The sequence below is a fragment of the Cryptomeria japonica genome, chromosome 5, assembly GCF_030272615.1.
Source record: "Cryptomeria japonica chromosome 5, Sugi_1.0, whole genome shotgun sequence".
Lineage (NCBI taxonomy): Eukaryota > Viridiplantae > Streptophyta > Pinopsida > Cupressales > Cupressaceae > Cryptomeria > Cryptomeria japonica.
This window is the reverse complement of record NC_081409.1, coordinates 925,095,872-925,112,224: the sequence shown is the minus strand read 5'-3', so window position 1 is coordinate 925,112,224 and position 16,353 is coordinate 925,095,872. Positions and strand designations below refer to the sequence as shown.

At 36.5% G+C, this 16,353-nt stretch overlaps 1 protein-coding gene across 2 annotated transcripts in view; it reads left to right on the top strand.

The window, feature by feature from the left end:
* The first annotated feature begins 1,303 nt into the window (after positions 1-1,303).
* The window catches only part of LOC131066262 (HVA22-like protein k), a 131,973-nt gene continuing 116,923 nt past the window's right edge, over positions 1,304-16,353 (top strand). Inside the window, exons 1-2 of one of the 2 annotated variants that reach the window (XM_058000990.2) lie at positions 1,304-1,532; positions 1,827-1,914. In XM_058000990.2, the coding sequence (XP_057856973.2) occupies positions 1,858-1,914 (57 nt within the window). In that variant the 5' untranslated portion in view covers positions 1,304-1,532; positions 1,827-1,857. Of the gene's footprint in view, positions 1,533-1,596; positions 1,915-16,353 lie in introns of those variants that run through there. The other variant, XM_058000989.2, reaches the window with a different exon arrangement.

Here is a 16,353-nt window from a genome sequence, read left to right as displayed (position 1 = left end):
ATAATAAAATGATAAATCCAACCAATAGTGTGTGAAATGGTCCCTAGCTAACAACTATATTTAACTAATTTAGTTTAAATAAAATAATATTAATTAATATTCAATTCATAATAGTATTCTTACTTAAAATACTATTAATAAAATACTAATAATCAAATACTAATTAAGATGTTATCATGATAAAGTTTATTCATCAAATAAAGGCCTTTCCATCCAACAAATAAAAATGCATTGTGATAAAGAATTTTGAAGTCTTTATGAACGAGTTTCCTTCATGACATGTTGAATATTCCTCTTTCCTTCAACACATCTACACATTTTGTCTTTAATCACAACTTCAAGACTAAATAAAAACTTGTTTTCAATTACATTTTGATCCATTTTCACACCTTGTTCCTTTTGAAACAATCTAGGGGGATGTTGGTGAATGACGATGAATTTTTACACTTAAAGTAGAAATCCTCTCTATACATTTAATATGTACTCCTTGCACCACTTAATGAAGCAAGAAGTTCATTGAGTATTGGTGTGATCTAATTAGATGAACAAGATTCAAGTTTTAGTATAATTTTCCTAACATACTTTACCTTGTATTACTCAACAAGATAAAATATGACATGCCAATGCTAAAATGAGCTCGAGATTCATATCGTAGTCTTTCCTCTAGTCAATACTTCATTACAATAAAAAGGCCTTCATCAACATTCATATATTAATGAAATGATATTGATTTTTGCACTATGTTTAACAAGCACTTCACATATGACCAAGTGAAGTAACAAATTATAATTTGAACTATTAATTTGATAGTGATGAAAATATAAAAATGCTTGAAAAGAGTTTTCACTAATAGAAGGGACTAGCTAGTTCATACAACATTCCTTTTAATTGACTACTACACAACTATTTCATGCAACATATGCTACCTCTAGCTAACATTATAAATTGAACAAGACTAATCTAAACCAACCTTAAAATTAAGATGCGGGTCTTCCGAATCTATAATTATAGAGTCATAGATCTCATTAAATGAAAAAACTTATAATAAAATAAATTAGAAACTTATGATGACAAAAAAAAGCTCATAATACTATCAAATAAAACCTACAAAAATTGTAATAATGCTAAAACTACCTAATATTAAAAGTCTCCTAAATTTTCTTGACTGACGCCCCTAAATCTTTTGTATGCAGAAACCTTAATGCGACCATAGCCTAAAGATTCTATGAAATCCCATAGGCGAAATAAAGGATAGCCCACGTATGTTTTCCTATAAAGCAAAGATTAAAGATTAAACTTGATGCCACCTCAAATTCCCTTCTAAATGCATGGAGTACACAAAACTGCAGAGGAAGCTAAGTACTCGAAGTTTTGTATATTCCAAACACTTCGATAATGGCGGGTTTCTTTTGGACTACAGTGCACCCAAATCTCTTGCTCCCAGTAAGTAAAAATAACCGAAGACGTTTTCGGAACCCACTTTTAAATATGCAAATCAGTTTTGGTCATCTGCGACAAAAATCCGCTTAAAGGTATACGCATTGTTAAACCTCTTTAGCTCTTTTTTTCTTCCAGTTTGATAAAATCCAATGTCACCTGTATGTAAAAGCCTTATATCAGTATTTAAAATGTTTAAGAGCATCTATGCAATCCTTGTAATCCAAGTAATTTTGGCTTTAAACACCTATTTATAGTAGTTGCATTTTCAGTTAGTGGTCCTGTGAACGGCAATTGAATTTGTCAGGATAATATTTTTAGATTTTACAAATTTTTAACATGTCGAATTTTGCGAACTTGACATTTCCTCGCATGATTTGGGAAATTAGCACAACACCTCCGTCACTATGGAGTCCTGATATGCTGTGGCAGCTGTGGTTAAGGATTGTACCATTTCTTACAGCTCATTCTGCCCTGGTGAGTATCTTCGCGCCTTTTGAGCGAAAAGATTGGAGTAGATAGCATAGCAGAGATAGCATTTTTGTAGCTCTGGGATTGTGTCGAGTAGTGGCATAATGGCCGGTTGAAGTCACGTGCATTTATAACCTCTTGTCATTGGTTCCTCATATTTGGTTCAAATTAAAATTTTGAAATATCTAATGTCCATCTTTCAAGATATGCAATGTCTTCCCTTGTTAATTATCTGCAACAGCTTAAGAGGCCTCCTTATGTAGCTTGAATCTTGCCCATAATGGGAATAATTTAGATTTCTGGGAAGGGTCTGGATAGATAATAACATGTATGGGAGGTTAAATATAAATATTCAGCTCATAGATACCTAAGAGAATTTGATCTAGTTGTTAATTTTAGATGCACACTTTTGTGTTACTGGCTTAAACTTTTCAGCATAACACACCTATGCCAACATCATGAGAATGTGTCTATTTTGAATATCTGATATAATGAGATCTCTATTAAAAACTTACGAAACTTATTGCTCCCTGTGTGCTATCTTGTTTGTTGTTCTGTTTTGTTGGTCATCAAAACATCTATTCCGTTTGTGGTAGTGCAATTTCCACCGAAACTGTTCCCATTGTAAAAACCAATTAAATCTTAAGGATTTTCAAGACAAACTCTCACTTGAAATCTATTCTGAGCCGTAAACCTGATATATATGTAGGTTATGAATTATAAACTCAGTTCAATTGTATTCTATCTGCAAGGCAACTATGCCACGCTTGACCAACTTCAGCATCAGTAAGGGCTTCATAACCTGGACAAACCTTCTCCTTTGCATATTCCTGTAGTACAATGAATTCTTACTTTCGCTCTTGCCACTGAGATGAGTATCAATATTAGTCTGTTGGACGGTGTGATTCATTTTGATAACAAGAAGCTAGTCGACAACCTCTCTATTCTCCTAAACAGGAAAAATCTCTTAATGAGACACTAGAGAGTTATAATCTTATTTCTCCAAATCCTATTGTTCTTCACTTACTTCATTTGTCCAGAAAGTTCAGCTTGCTGCTCTGGCTTCTTAGGCAGCCTAAACTTGGCATCTCTATGCAGAATCTGCTTCTCATGATTGCCATCTTAATTCAATGTTGTGAAGGGCTTAGACCTATGTTGCTGGTCCCAGATCGGGCTTGGGTTCAGGTTTGAGATTTGGGTTCGCAGGTTCAGCAAAATTTGTTTTGGGGTTCTGGGTTCGTTAGTACAAAAACATATAAAAAAAAAAACATATACATATTTGCAGCAGTAGTTAAGTTCAAAATACACCACTATGCTAATAGTCAAATAACATAGCAAAATACACCATTATATATGTTAGTTCAAATAACATAGCAAAACAGTAAATACACCACCATATTAATGCTTTCGTTCAAAAATAATAATGTCAAGCTACAACAATCAGCCATCACTGATCAAATATCATATGGGTCATCAAAAATATCATCATCATCCTCCATATGTTGTGGTAGATTAGAAGAACCACAAATAGTGCCACTTGGAGTGGCACTAGCATTGGCACTGGCACTGGCACTGGCAGTAGCATTGGCAGTGGTACTAGCATAGCCAATCTCATGATCAGTAGGTAGCTCATGGTCATCAATGTCATCGACTCCAAGTGCATCAAGGCGGGCAATTCACTCATCCAACTCGGCATGTTTTGGATAGATATCCCACTGCTTTGTCTCCCCTTCTTTGTAGGCATTTTCTTTGTGTGTGATAAGCCACAAGTTTGAATGTACAAAGACCAAGTCCTCTGCCTTTTTGGAGTGTAGTCTATTGCACTTTATTGAGTGGATGAAGGAGTATGTGCTCCAATTCCTCTTGGATGAAGATAAACTAGCAACCTATCAAGATTTTGAAATAAGAGAGTTAAGAGATAAATTAAAATTTAAAATATAAGCAAGATAGAAGATTTTTTTAAAAAACTAAGAGTGTAAGAACTTGCAATAAAACTTTGATGGCAAGAGGTTGTAGGTTCTGGTATACTTCTCCATGGGAGTACCACCAACTATGAGCAGGAACCTTATTCTTGTCCCAAAGAGCTTCAAGACCACAATCATTTGTGCTTGAAAAACTCATGAGTTCAGTCCTCACCTTTGTTAGTTTTCGTGATCAGATTAACACTAATGAGCAGGAAATAATAATGCACAGTCACAAGAATCAAAGCACACAAATAGAAAGGGCACACAACAGAAGTCTACCTTGGGAAAACCTCCCTCTTGGAGGAAAAACCCAGCAACAACAGATCCTCAGATCTGATTATTCATTATGAATAAAATTGCAGTCTACAACACTTATCTCAGGCTGAATACATGTGCAGATATCTTCAGCTTCAAATGACCTTTTTGTAATCAGCATAACCGTACCTTCTTTAGCATGAACAATAGACTTAAGTTCGCATCACTCAGAGCAGAGTCACATCCATAGATCAGGTATCTTCACACCAAGGAGAGCAGATATATTTCGCACTGTTATTGCAGATCTGATTCGCATATATGATAATTTTATCAAGATGCATTTTATGTAGCTTTTATAAATGAGGATTGGTGCCTTATTGGGTCGGCCCAATAAGGCACCTTTTGGTGCTAAAGTCTTTGTACTTTTCCCACGTTATATGTGCAAGATAGGGTCGGCCCTATATCTCACTCCATGATTTATTTGGGTTCAGCCCTATCCTAGGTGCTAAGGTAGATGCTACAATCTCACACGTTTGACCTTGCTTGGCGTGTGGAAGAGAAAGGGCCCAGCCCTATCCTAATTTGTGCACATAGATAGGGCCCAGCCCTATTTACACGCCTCCTTAATGAAGAAGGGACCGACCCTATAAGGATTCGGATGATGCCTTAAGGCAATCCGAATCCTTTTTATTTTCCTATCCTAGTTACACAAAAAAACAACAACCTTGGGCCGTAGGTCTTGGGGAAAGAGTCTACGAATGGCTTCCTTGTACCCTTGAGCAACTTTGGGATCTCTAGAAGGGGCAACTCTTGTGTCATTCTCTTGAAGGATTTGCTGACAATAATACATCGGGCTAAATACAAAGGCAAGGAAATGCAATGGAGTGGTCATTTTGTTCCATCTCTCCACAATGATTTGTTGGATTTTTTTTTCTTCTGGATCACTCTCTTTTGCATTTATGACAACTTTAATCCTCTCAATCATTGTGTCGATGCCATCATATACCTCACCCAAACAAGGCTTATCCATGTTAGTTTAATGGATCATGCTCAATATAGGCTCAGTGAACTTCAGGAGGTACTCAACACCATCCCACCAAGAGTCATCTAGTATCATTTTCCTAATGTTCTCTGCCCTTGTAGTGCTAGATTGCTTCCATATGCTCCAATTAGGGCTGATTACCATGCTAACTAGTGCCTCATGAACCTTCACAAGTCGTCACAACACAAATGTGTTGGAAGCAAAATGGATCTCAACAATCTATTTCAAAATCAAAATAAGAAAAAATTAAAATTAAAATTAAATTAAAAGGTTTACTAAACATTTTTATTATTTAACTAAATTTAAAATTAACTTACCTTCAACAACTCCAATCTTGAGAATTGCCTAAATATGCCTTGTGACATGGTGTTTAATGATAAACATTTGGATTTCCTCGGCCTTAACATACATCTCTTTGATCCGATCAACATTTTTGCCAATTTTTTGCAGCATTAGGTTGAGTGAGTGGACCGAGCAAGGTGTCCAAAACATGAGTTGATACTGCTCCTAAACCAATAATCCAGCTGCCTTGCAATTTTTGGCATTTTTTGCTACCACTTGAACAACATTTTGAGGGCCAACTTCCTAAATGGCTTGGAAAAGAATATTAGCAATGAATGGACTGTCCTTCACCTTCCCTTCACAATCCATTGCTCTCAAAAACATTGCTCCTTTAGGGGACACTGCAACAACGTTGATCAATGGGCGATTTCTTGCATCTTTCCATCCATCAAATATGATGGACATCCCAATTTCAATCTATGAATCCCTGATGGGCTTCAAGGAGTCCTCTACATGTTTCACCTCTTTCTCCAATAAGGAAGTACGCACCTTCTCATAACCTAGGCCCTTGAACCCCTTTGGAGCCTCATTAATTGATCTCACCATTTTTTGCCAATAAGGTGAGTGTTGACGTGGCTAAAGTCGTATCGCTACAACTCTCTCCGGTCAACGCAGAATAGAATGCTGAGTATCCTATCGTCTCTTGAAATAAGGAAATTCCTAATGCTGTTTTAGTTGATCAATGGGGACGACCTCAAGGTTTCAACTGTCAGGCCATGGCTGCAGGATAGCTCAACAGTTTGATGTGTTTTGTTGGAAACACAAAGGTGACTTACGGTTAGACAGAATCGGTTTTGTTCGCACGGGTTCCCTAAGATTCTACAATTTTGATTTCATCAAATTTATATTTGACATGACGCTGTTCGGACTTAAACTTTCAGATTTAAAAAAAAAAAAAGGAAAAAAGAGATAAAAGGGGAAGGAGGATGCTAACTACTTCTGCCTAAAAATAACACATTCAAGCTGATAGATAGAAACCTTGCAATAATCAAATTTTATTTTGCCAGCAATTCACACAACTAGATAAAATTGATGTAATCTCCAAAGGGGAAACACATTTTCATGCTATCAAACATAACGCTGAATTTAAGACATTCATACATTCCATGTTTAATAACCGAACTAAGCATACTAGTGAGTTCAGACTAACCATGCAGAGGAACTGGCAATCAACCAATCCTTAATGGTATGAACTAAGATTTCTATCAGATATCAACTTGCACATATTATTTTGTAAAACAAAATGCATAACATAAATTCAAAGAGTAAAGAAATAGACCATGCACTCACATGAAACAATAACAACTTTAATCTTCATTAAGTTTGAATGTATTTTTGCAGAGTTTCTACAACAATCCAAGATTTCTTACCACAAATAAGGGAGAAACCATCCCTTATATAGACTTTCAAAAATGGATGAATGGCCAGGATCTAATCTTACAAGTGGCCCAGATTCATCCTATAAAACATGGCTGCCCATACCCATTAATGGATAACAAAATATCATCACCAACCATCAACTAACTAATAACTACCAACTACCAAACATAAAGTTGCTCCAAAAAGTGCACTTGCACGGAGCTCAAAATTTTCAATGACTTTGGTAGTTGGAAAAAAACTTTATGCTGAAAAAGTGCAGTTAGAATTTTAAAAGAAACAAATATATTCAAGAAAGCACTTTTTCTTTCCCCGAGGTAGACTTTTTCTCCAAAAATTCAACTTCTTTTTGCAAGTAATCCTTCCAGATCTCTCGATCTGTTGCATGTTCTACCCGAACGTAATCTTGAAATCTTATGCACAATTGGAACAATTCTTTGCTGGGAGTGTTGTCCTCATTTTTGTTTTAAAAAATAAAGGACCATTACATAAAATTTTTGTCAAAAATGAAAATTTTACTCTACGGCACGCTTCTCGAGTCAGAATTTTGCTTCGCCCTTGGGCTGGCTTAATCCTTAGTCCATCCTCGAACCACGTTTCAATTTTCATCGCATTCTAGGTTCGTTTGCTATGTCTTTCCTTCAATTTCAGGTTTTTTCTCCCTGACTGCAGGTGGGAAATTTTCCCTAAATTGCAAGTTTTTATGATTTTCTTTGTTTTAGTCTTTGTAGGGAAATTTTTAGCTAATTACAAGTGCACTTTTTGAAAAAAGAACTTGTAACTTACTTTTTATTTCCCCCTTGTTGCTTTTTGGCTTTTTAAGTCATAATAGGGATTTTTTGGATAAGTTACAAGTTAATTTTAAATTGCATATTTAAAAAGTCACTTGTAATTCTTTTTATAAAATTCCTATTTTAGTGTTTTTACTTGTAATGGGGATTTTATTAAAACTTGTTTAAGGGATTTTATTTTCCCTTTACAAGTTATTATAACTTGTATTTTTCTCTCAAAAACCCGATTTTGCTTAGAATGGAGAAAAGTGACATTTTTAAACTTGCAATTGAGTTTTAAAAACCCAATTTGCTCCATAAAGAGAAAATGAAGGCATTTTAAACTTGCTATTGAGTCTCAAAAACCCTATTTTGCCTTGTGAAGAGAAAAGTGAAATTTTAAACATGTAATATGAACTTCAAAACCCGATTTTCACTATTACATGCAAAATCGAACTTGTTCTTTATTTTCAAAAACCCGACCAGCCAAGGAAGGCGATTTTGTTGAGAATTTCAAGTAATTTTTTGTGGAGAAATCTTTGGAGGTAGAAGGCGTTTTGAATTCCTCCCTATTTTTATGCATTTTCAAACACATATCATGCCATTTGGAGGTCATGATTGCTGTTTTTTTGGTATAGAACAGCAAACACGTGTTTGGTGAATACCATGATTTTCTCTTTCAAAACGCCACGAACCTTTTTTCTCCCAAGTCGTTTTTGCTTGTTATACCTAGGCGTTGGGGTTTGATGGAGATTTGACCGGTTCTTGTGCCTTTTTCCTTGCATCTTGTACCACGTTTTAGCTGCTGAAGACGTTTTTCAAAAACGTGGCTAGGGTTTTCAAGTTTGTTTATTGCTTACTTAAGGGGTTGTCTTCTTCAATCAAAGATTGTTCATCTTTTGAAGAGGCATTTCGAATTGAAACAAGGTATGTTTTCTTTTCTTCTTGTTTCATTTTCTGGTTTTCTTGTTTTTCCATTCTAGTTGTAAATTTGTAATGGTTTTGCCCCAGAATCGGTTTTTGTGAGAGAGATTTTCCCCTTTGTAAAGCGATTTGTGAATTGCATTGTTCTTCCCCATTTTCCCTCTTTACTTGTATTCGGGATTTTAAATCCCGATTACAAGTTGGATGAAAATAATTGATCTTCCCTTATGGTTATAAGAATTTAACCATCTTTTGTTGAAATTCCAAGTTGCAAAGATGAAAAACACCCATCCTTCCAAAATCGGGTTTTTAGAACCGAATTGCATGTTCAAAGTTCTTCCCATTTTTTTGAAAATGACATTCCCAAAACCTTCCCATTTTTACCCATCCATATTGCCTATATCCGTACTTTTCGTTCACGTCATTTCCCACAAGTTTAATTCTCATTTTTCACTCATTTCTCCATTTTCCGTTTTACAAGTATACTTGCATTCGGGTTTGAAGAATCTGATTACATGTTTGTTATTCCCCACTTGTATACTTGTAAAATTTTCCCCAAGATCCGAATTGGTCAAAGTCAAAATTCTAGCATTCCCATTTATTTCCCATTTTTCTCTCACAAAGTCGTGAGGTGCAAGGGCTGGAGTTCTTCCCATTCAAAAAAGGAAAAATGTTAGTAGCAACTGATTATGATGTTGCCTTAACACTTTTAAGTCTTCATCGCAGCATATCAGGTTATCTTCCAATGTTAGATTTGCCATCATCTCCCATTCCGAAGAAGATGAAATATAAATATGACAAGTACCAGAATGAAGTTTCACCTTCGCAAGTTTCCTCTCCTTTGGATCGCATCAAGGACATGGAGACAGGGCATGTTGACATGTCACAATTCATTAAGAGGGTGGAGGATCCGCAGGATAGCAATATGCAGCGGCTGTTGGACAGCCACATTCATTATGCATCTTCTTTTCCAGTGGCTGCCCTAGAACTTGAATTTGTTCTCGCTTGTGCCCATCACTTTGACAAGGAGATGAGAACCATTAGAAATGGTGATGGTGAGGCAATAATCCGCCTTGATGCGGATACTATTGAGAAGGTCTTCAGAATACCACCAACACTTGTTTAGATGGAAATTTCAAAGGATAGTGCAGCTGAGTACTATGTCAAGAGGGAAGAGGATTGCAAACGTCATAGTAACAGGTGGATTCATGAGCCACGAGCCGCCTTCACAAGATGGGCTAAGTTGTATCGTTGTGACTTTAAGTGGGAAATTGGAGACATCATTACTCTCCTCAGCAGGATGATGGGTCTTGAACACTCTAATGTTTTTGAGCCCTGGATGTATCAGTTTATCATGTTCATAAGGCAGTCACATCATATATCATGGGGAGAGATTATCAGTGATGCTTTGTGCGAGCAACTTGCAGCAGTCCCTATTACCATGAATTTCTACATGAATTCATACTTAGTGTATTTGGCAGCGTCACTCAGACATTTCCCTGGTCTTTCTACCAAGGGTGATCGCTCGCTTATACCTGTGTGGGAATATTATGATAAGCTGCCTTTGAGACCTAATAGATTACATTTCAGAAGAGTTCAAGATGCATTCTTTGGTTACTTCATGTGCCAGTTTGACAAAACTCTAAAGAACATAAGGGTGTCAGATGAAGCATGGGAAAGAGTCAATGAGTATGGGTGCTTGTTTCTCCAATTCCCAACTTTCACTTATGTGAGAGTCGGATGCTACAGTGGGCAGCCATACATGCTCCCTAGATACCCGACCGATAAGATCATTCTTATGGAGTTGGGAAGACAAATCATGGCTGTGCACGCTCATCAATCTGTCAGACATAAGGTCGGAATGGGGATTTCTACAACAAACCCATTGAAAATTGGCCGGTATTCTCTTGTCACATCCGTCAAAGCCAAAGCTATGGAGATTGAGATGCAAGAGATTAAACTCAAAAGGTTTAAGTCCAGGGCAGATTTTGATTACCGGGGTATGAAGGAAAAGATCAAAAAGTCCTTCGTGCACGTGCATCGTATTGAGGATATCTGGGTAGATCTTCGTACGGAAATGGAGGTTCTCAAGATGGACTACTGTAGGCTTACTGTTGAGCAGGTTATTGATCTGAACCTAGTGGACATTCCGCAAGGAATGATTGATGATGGGAATGTGCTCGATCTAGAGTATGTCTCACGAAGAGTTGAAGAAGCATCACTTCCTTTAATCCAATGGTTGCATAAAGAATGCACGTCCATTCTTGAAAGATTTTATCCTATCTTAGCTAACACCAACACTTGGCTCAAAGGTAATGGTGTTAGACTCATCAAGATCAAGGTTGGGAAAGAAGATGACTCTATGGGGCCTCTTGGACGTAAGTCTGAGATTCAAATTGACAACAAGGAAGGTGCATCATCTTCAGGCACTAGGATCAAATTGCGGGTTAGTCGGGCAATAGTGCTTCCTCCTGAGGAGGCGACAGTTCGTGGAAAGGAAAAGTCTCGGCTTCATGTTCATGTGATCGATTCTGATAATCCAAAAGAAGGACAACAATCAGATGATGCTCCTAAGTCACTAGATTTAGACTCACCTGATGAGATTCCTTACTCAGTTTCCATGGAGATGCCTCTTTCTCCTCCGGACATAATAGTGGAAGAGTCTCCTCAGAATGCCATTCCTATTTCAGCAGTTGAGCTGCCTCTTGATCATCAACAAGAGAGTTTGCTGGAAATTCCTAAGGATACTCTTGCATGTATCCATTTGTCAGAGATTGATACCTCTACTTCTGGCTTTGAAGAATTTATGAGGCAATCTTCATGCCCTTTGGTTACTAAGCAAACCATGGTCACCATCCAAACAGATACTCCTCCCAGGGTGACCACGATTGTTCAAACAGAAACTGCTTCTCCTTCACCTTCAGCAGCTACTAGAGGAGAACTAGTTGTTTTACCTCCATGACTTAGTTCTTTTACCCCAAAGAGGAAGAAGCAGGAAATCTTTTCTGATGTCTTTGATTATGAGCAACTCAAGCAGTCTAGGCCCAAGGTTGCTAAAAAGGCCAAGACAATCTCAAGAGTAACTGTTGACAGCAATAAGATGAAAGTGGCAGAAATTGTTGAGCCCCTTGCGGATAAGCCATGTGAAGAAATGCAAGCTGCTGATTACAGGGTTACAAGGATAGAATTGGGTAAACAAATGCATGAAGTGGTCAAACATGATGCCCAACAATCCATAGCCTCACTAGTTCAATGGTATGATGCACTTCTAGCAAAGAAAGACAAGCTAGAAGAGGAGAATAGGCAACTTGTTGCAGTTGCTCATAAAATTACAAAACCTGCTGGTGAAGGGAGTAATCCTAAAAGTTCTTCCGATTCACAAGAATCAATTTGGGGAGTTGAAAGAGCTGCTCAGAAAGTACAAGCGTTGGATTGTTGGGTGGATCAACTTCATGATCTGTGTGCACAAGTGCTGAAAGACATTTTCCAAATGATGTCTAACTTGGAGACCATTGAAGAAAAATTGAATCACGCTTTCGAGACTTTCAAACAGAATTTGGAAAGGGTTGAAGGTAGTTTGACAATTTGGCGCACAATGCCCCAAGAATAGTTGAGTGTTCTTCAGGAGCATGCCATTATTCCTTCCAGGGTCATGTACTTGGAATTTGAAGAACTTCTGGAGAATAAAGCCCTTGTTCTCAAATCCCTCATTGAGGAGATTGATGATGCAATGAGATTGCGAGTTGAAGTATTCCAAGGTGTTGTTTCCCACTATGAGAAGGCCTCTTGCAACATAATGAGTCAGAATGGAGAGTTGATACCAGAAGAAGAAGTGCTCGTAGATCTACAGATGAGGATTCATAATGAATGGAGGAGCGAACAATTTTCAGCTAGCATGTTATTTACAATCATAGGAGCATTATGTAGGATAGGGTTTGACTCAACATACCAGAATTATTAATGTAACGCAATTACTTGGGGAAAAAGATGAAAGAATAAAAAATTGTTGCTTTTCCATCTAGCATGTATGCCTTTCAGAACGTGCCCCTCGTGGCCTATGAGGTCTAGGGGCAACACCCCTCGTGGGGTTCAGGGGAAAAACCCCTCATGTATTCCGTATTGCAATACAAGGTGGGGCTGCAGGATGGAGCCCTTGCCACCAAGCCCAATTTAAAGCCTTTGAGACCACACAAACATTTATGGCACATGCCATTTTTCATAATTTTATTGCTTTTAACCAACCTTCATAAGTCCTTCAAACGCTTCAAAAAATGCTTGAATTTCATGCATTACATTCTTACATTTTCAAATTTTTATTCTTTTTTCTTATAAATGCATAATCCTCCTCACGATCTTCCTTGGTAGTGTTTGGTTGGGACCTTCCCATTGGAGGTGCCTACCCTAACTATAAAGCAAACAATGTTTGCTTGGGGTGGGCTTAACTAGAATAGGGTTCACTCCTCTATCAATCATTTTCAAAGTATTTTCTACACAGAAAGTTATCGAGGGTGCGCAAATGATTGTCGTAATTAGGGGACACTTAACATAATGACCCTTTTAAGGAGTGTGGCATGTGACGTACAAATGTTGATTCACATCTTGATAGGAAATAGAAGCATTGCACCTTTCTTTGTGGTTGTGAAGTGGGAGAAGGAGAATTGAGGTGTGTACCTTGAAATTGTACAACAAGTGCACTTTTTGAGCTCTCAAAGGAAACTTTACTCATATTCTCTTGTCACTGTTCCTTTTGCAACAAGTATGAATGACCTTGTCAAAAGTCTCAGTCTAACTTTTTGCCAGGAAGTTTAGAAATTCCACAAAACTACATAAAAGGATGATAGATTGTCCATGATTAGAGCAACCATAACTTCCTCATCCATTGGTTTGTTGATCGCGATGAGTTGATCCCTAAGATCTTTGATTTTTAGAAGATGCTTTGATTAAGATCCCTCCTCAAGCATTTTAGTAGAAATTAATAAATTTTTCAAATATAAGATTGCTTTTCTTAGAGTCTTGATATTCATTTTTCATATTAACCCATAGGGTATGTGTAGATGTAAGTTATTGGCCATGGAAGCATTGTACCTTGTGTGAGAATTTGCCAAGATCTAGAGTCCAATTGATAGCACAAACAAGAGAGAACAAAATATGTGACAAGAATAAATTGTATTCCTATCAAGATGCAAAATACCCTACTAACTGAGTTGATTGATTGGATTTGATTATTACATACAATGTAAATGAGCCTGCTTATAAAGGCAAGGCATGAGAGCACACAATCATGACATGTGGCTCAATGAGATACAAGGGTATTCAATCCAATTTCTATAAAAAAAAAACATGTTTAGATTAAAAACTTTATTAATAATAATAAAGAAAAATATAATTTTTCAATATTAAAAAACTTAATAAAGAAAAAAAACATTATTAAAAAGATTCTATTCAAAAAACTGTTTTTAATAAAATTTTAATTAATTTAAAAGATTTTTAAATTTTTTTTTTAAAACACCATATATTAAAAAAGTTCTAATTAAAAAAACTTATTTTAAAAAAATATTTAAAGCCCTTGTATGAATATGTTTTGATTTTGATTTTTAATTTAATAATTTTTTTTTAAAATTAAAAAAACGAAAATATTAAAAAATAACCTGTACCTAACTAATGATGACTGGACCTACATTTGTGACCATACCAGCGACCAAGGGAGGGGTTTTTTTCAACTTGGAGTGACGAAGGCCGATTTGCACAAATGGATAGGCGATCTTGGGGTTTTTGGGCCTTCTAAGCACGATGGCGGTGGCGGATTTGACCCAAAGCACTCCAAAATTGCAGATCGCTCTTGAGATAGGTCATCAACCTCCACCTTCAAATGGCTCTAGATTTGGCCTCCGGTGTCAGATTTGGACAAAACAAAAGGCGATTCTGACTTTCTCGAACCTCCTCAATCTAATGGTAACCTTAGATTCGACCCAACAAGCTCCAATAATAACCTGCAATAGAAAGCTCCAAGATTCAAAACCCCAAATTACATCAAATTTTTCTCAAATGGCAAACCAATGGCACTCCGATGGCTTTGATACCATGAGAGAATTTGCCAAGATCTAGAGTCCAATTGATAGCACAAACAAGAGAGAACAAAATATGTGACAAGAATAAACTGTATTCCTTTCAAGATGCAAAATACCCTACTAACTAAGTTGATTGATTGGATTTGATTATTATGTACAATGCAATTGAGGAGTCTTATAAAGGCAAGGCATGAGAGCACACAATCACGACATGTGGCTTAATGAGATACAAGGGTAGGTAGCGGTAGATAGGAGAAATAATAAAGTATTCCACAAGAGGTGGATCACCCACCGAAGGTGGAATGTAACAACGAGATAAGACCACAAAAGGTGGAATTTCTCGTACAACCATCTTCCCTATGTGTACACTTCCCTAAGTGTCTCATATGCAAACTACTATGAAATGCATTACCCTAAGTCAACTTAAGTAAAGTGTAATTATGAGACATAATTTACACCAACACCTTTCTTTGTGGTTGTGAAGTGAGAGGAGAATTGAGGTGTGTACCCTAAAATTGTGTAGTAAGTGCTCTTTCTGAACTCCTAGAAAAAATTTTATTGGTATTCTTTTGTTGATTTGTTGATGTTCCTTTTGCAACAATTTTGAACTAGCCTTGTCAAAGGTCAAAGTCTAGATTTTTGCCAACGAGTGTAGAGATTCTACAAAAGTCTCCTAGGAAGTTGATAAGTTGTTGATGATTTTAACAATCGCAAATTTCTCATCCATCGGTTTTTTGACCATGGTGAGCTAATCCTCATCCCTCATGCAATTGAGTAGAAAATAACAAATTCTTCAAATATAGGATATAGCTTTTCTCGAAGTCTTGGTAATCATCTTTCAAACTATTCCATAGGGTATGTCTAGATGTAACACTTCAAACTTCAAAAACTAAATCATAGAAGATTGACAACTTGAGAATTGTGACATTTATCAAAGTCACTTGGATGGATAGTAGGCCTAGATTTAGTGTCTAATAGAATTCTATCACATTCTCAATTGTCAATGATAGCTAGTATCTTGTGACTTTGGTTATTATAATTTTCCCCAATGTGTATTTGGGCCTCTGTAATACTAGATTCTATGTATTTGCCATTTTCCAAGCAACCCCAAAAATAAAACTTTTCTTGAAAGTTTTCAAACCTTGTCAAACCCCTTTGATTTGGCCTAGAAAACATCTATGTTGATTTCAGAAAACAAAAAAGTAAGTTGTTTGAGAAAGAAAAAATTGATCTTGAAAAGTTTTTCAACCCTGCTAACAATATTTGTAATTTGACCTAGAAAATAAATTTTTTGGAACTTTAATCCTCTTAAGCCAAGTCTATTTAGACTTAAAATCCCTTTACTTTTCATTAACAAGGTTTGGATTTTTGCAAGATATTTTTTGAATTCCTTTTTTAGAACTTGACCTAGAAAATTAGAAAATTTCTTGAAACTTTTCAAAAAATATTTGAAAAACTCCCAAAAAGAAATTGAATGTAGATACAAAATAGAAATACCTAAGATTGACTATAAATGCCCAAAAATTGCAACTATGTGTTTGTTTTCTAGTGTGCCCTACCTCTAGCTGTAAAAATTCACAAATTTTGTAACTTGTGACCTTTGTGAATACCATGAAATTCTTTTCCTATTCGGCATGACCTTGTCTTAGTACTTTTGGACTAGTAAAGATTGTGCATCCTAGTTGCAACTAATTTGCACTTTG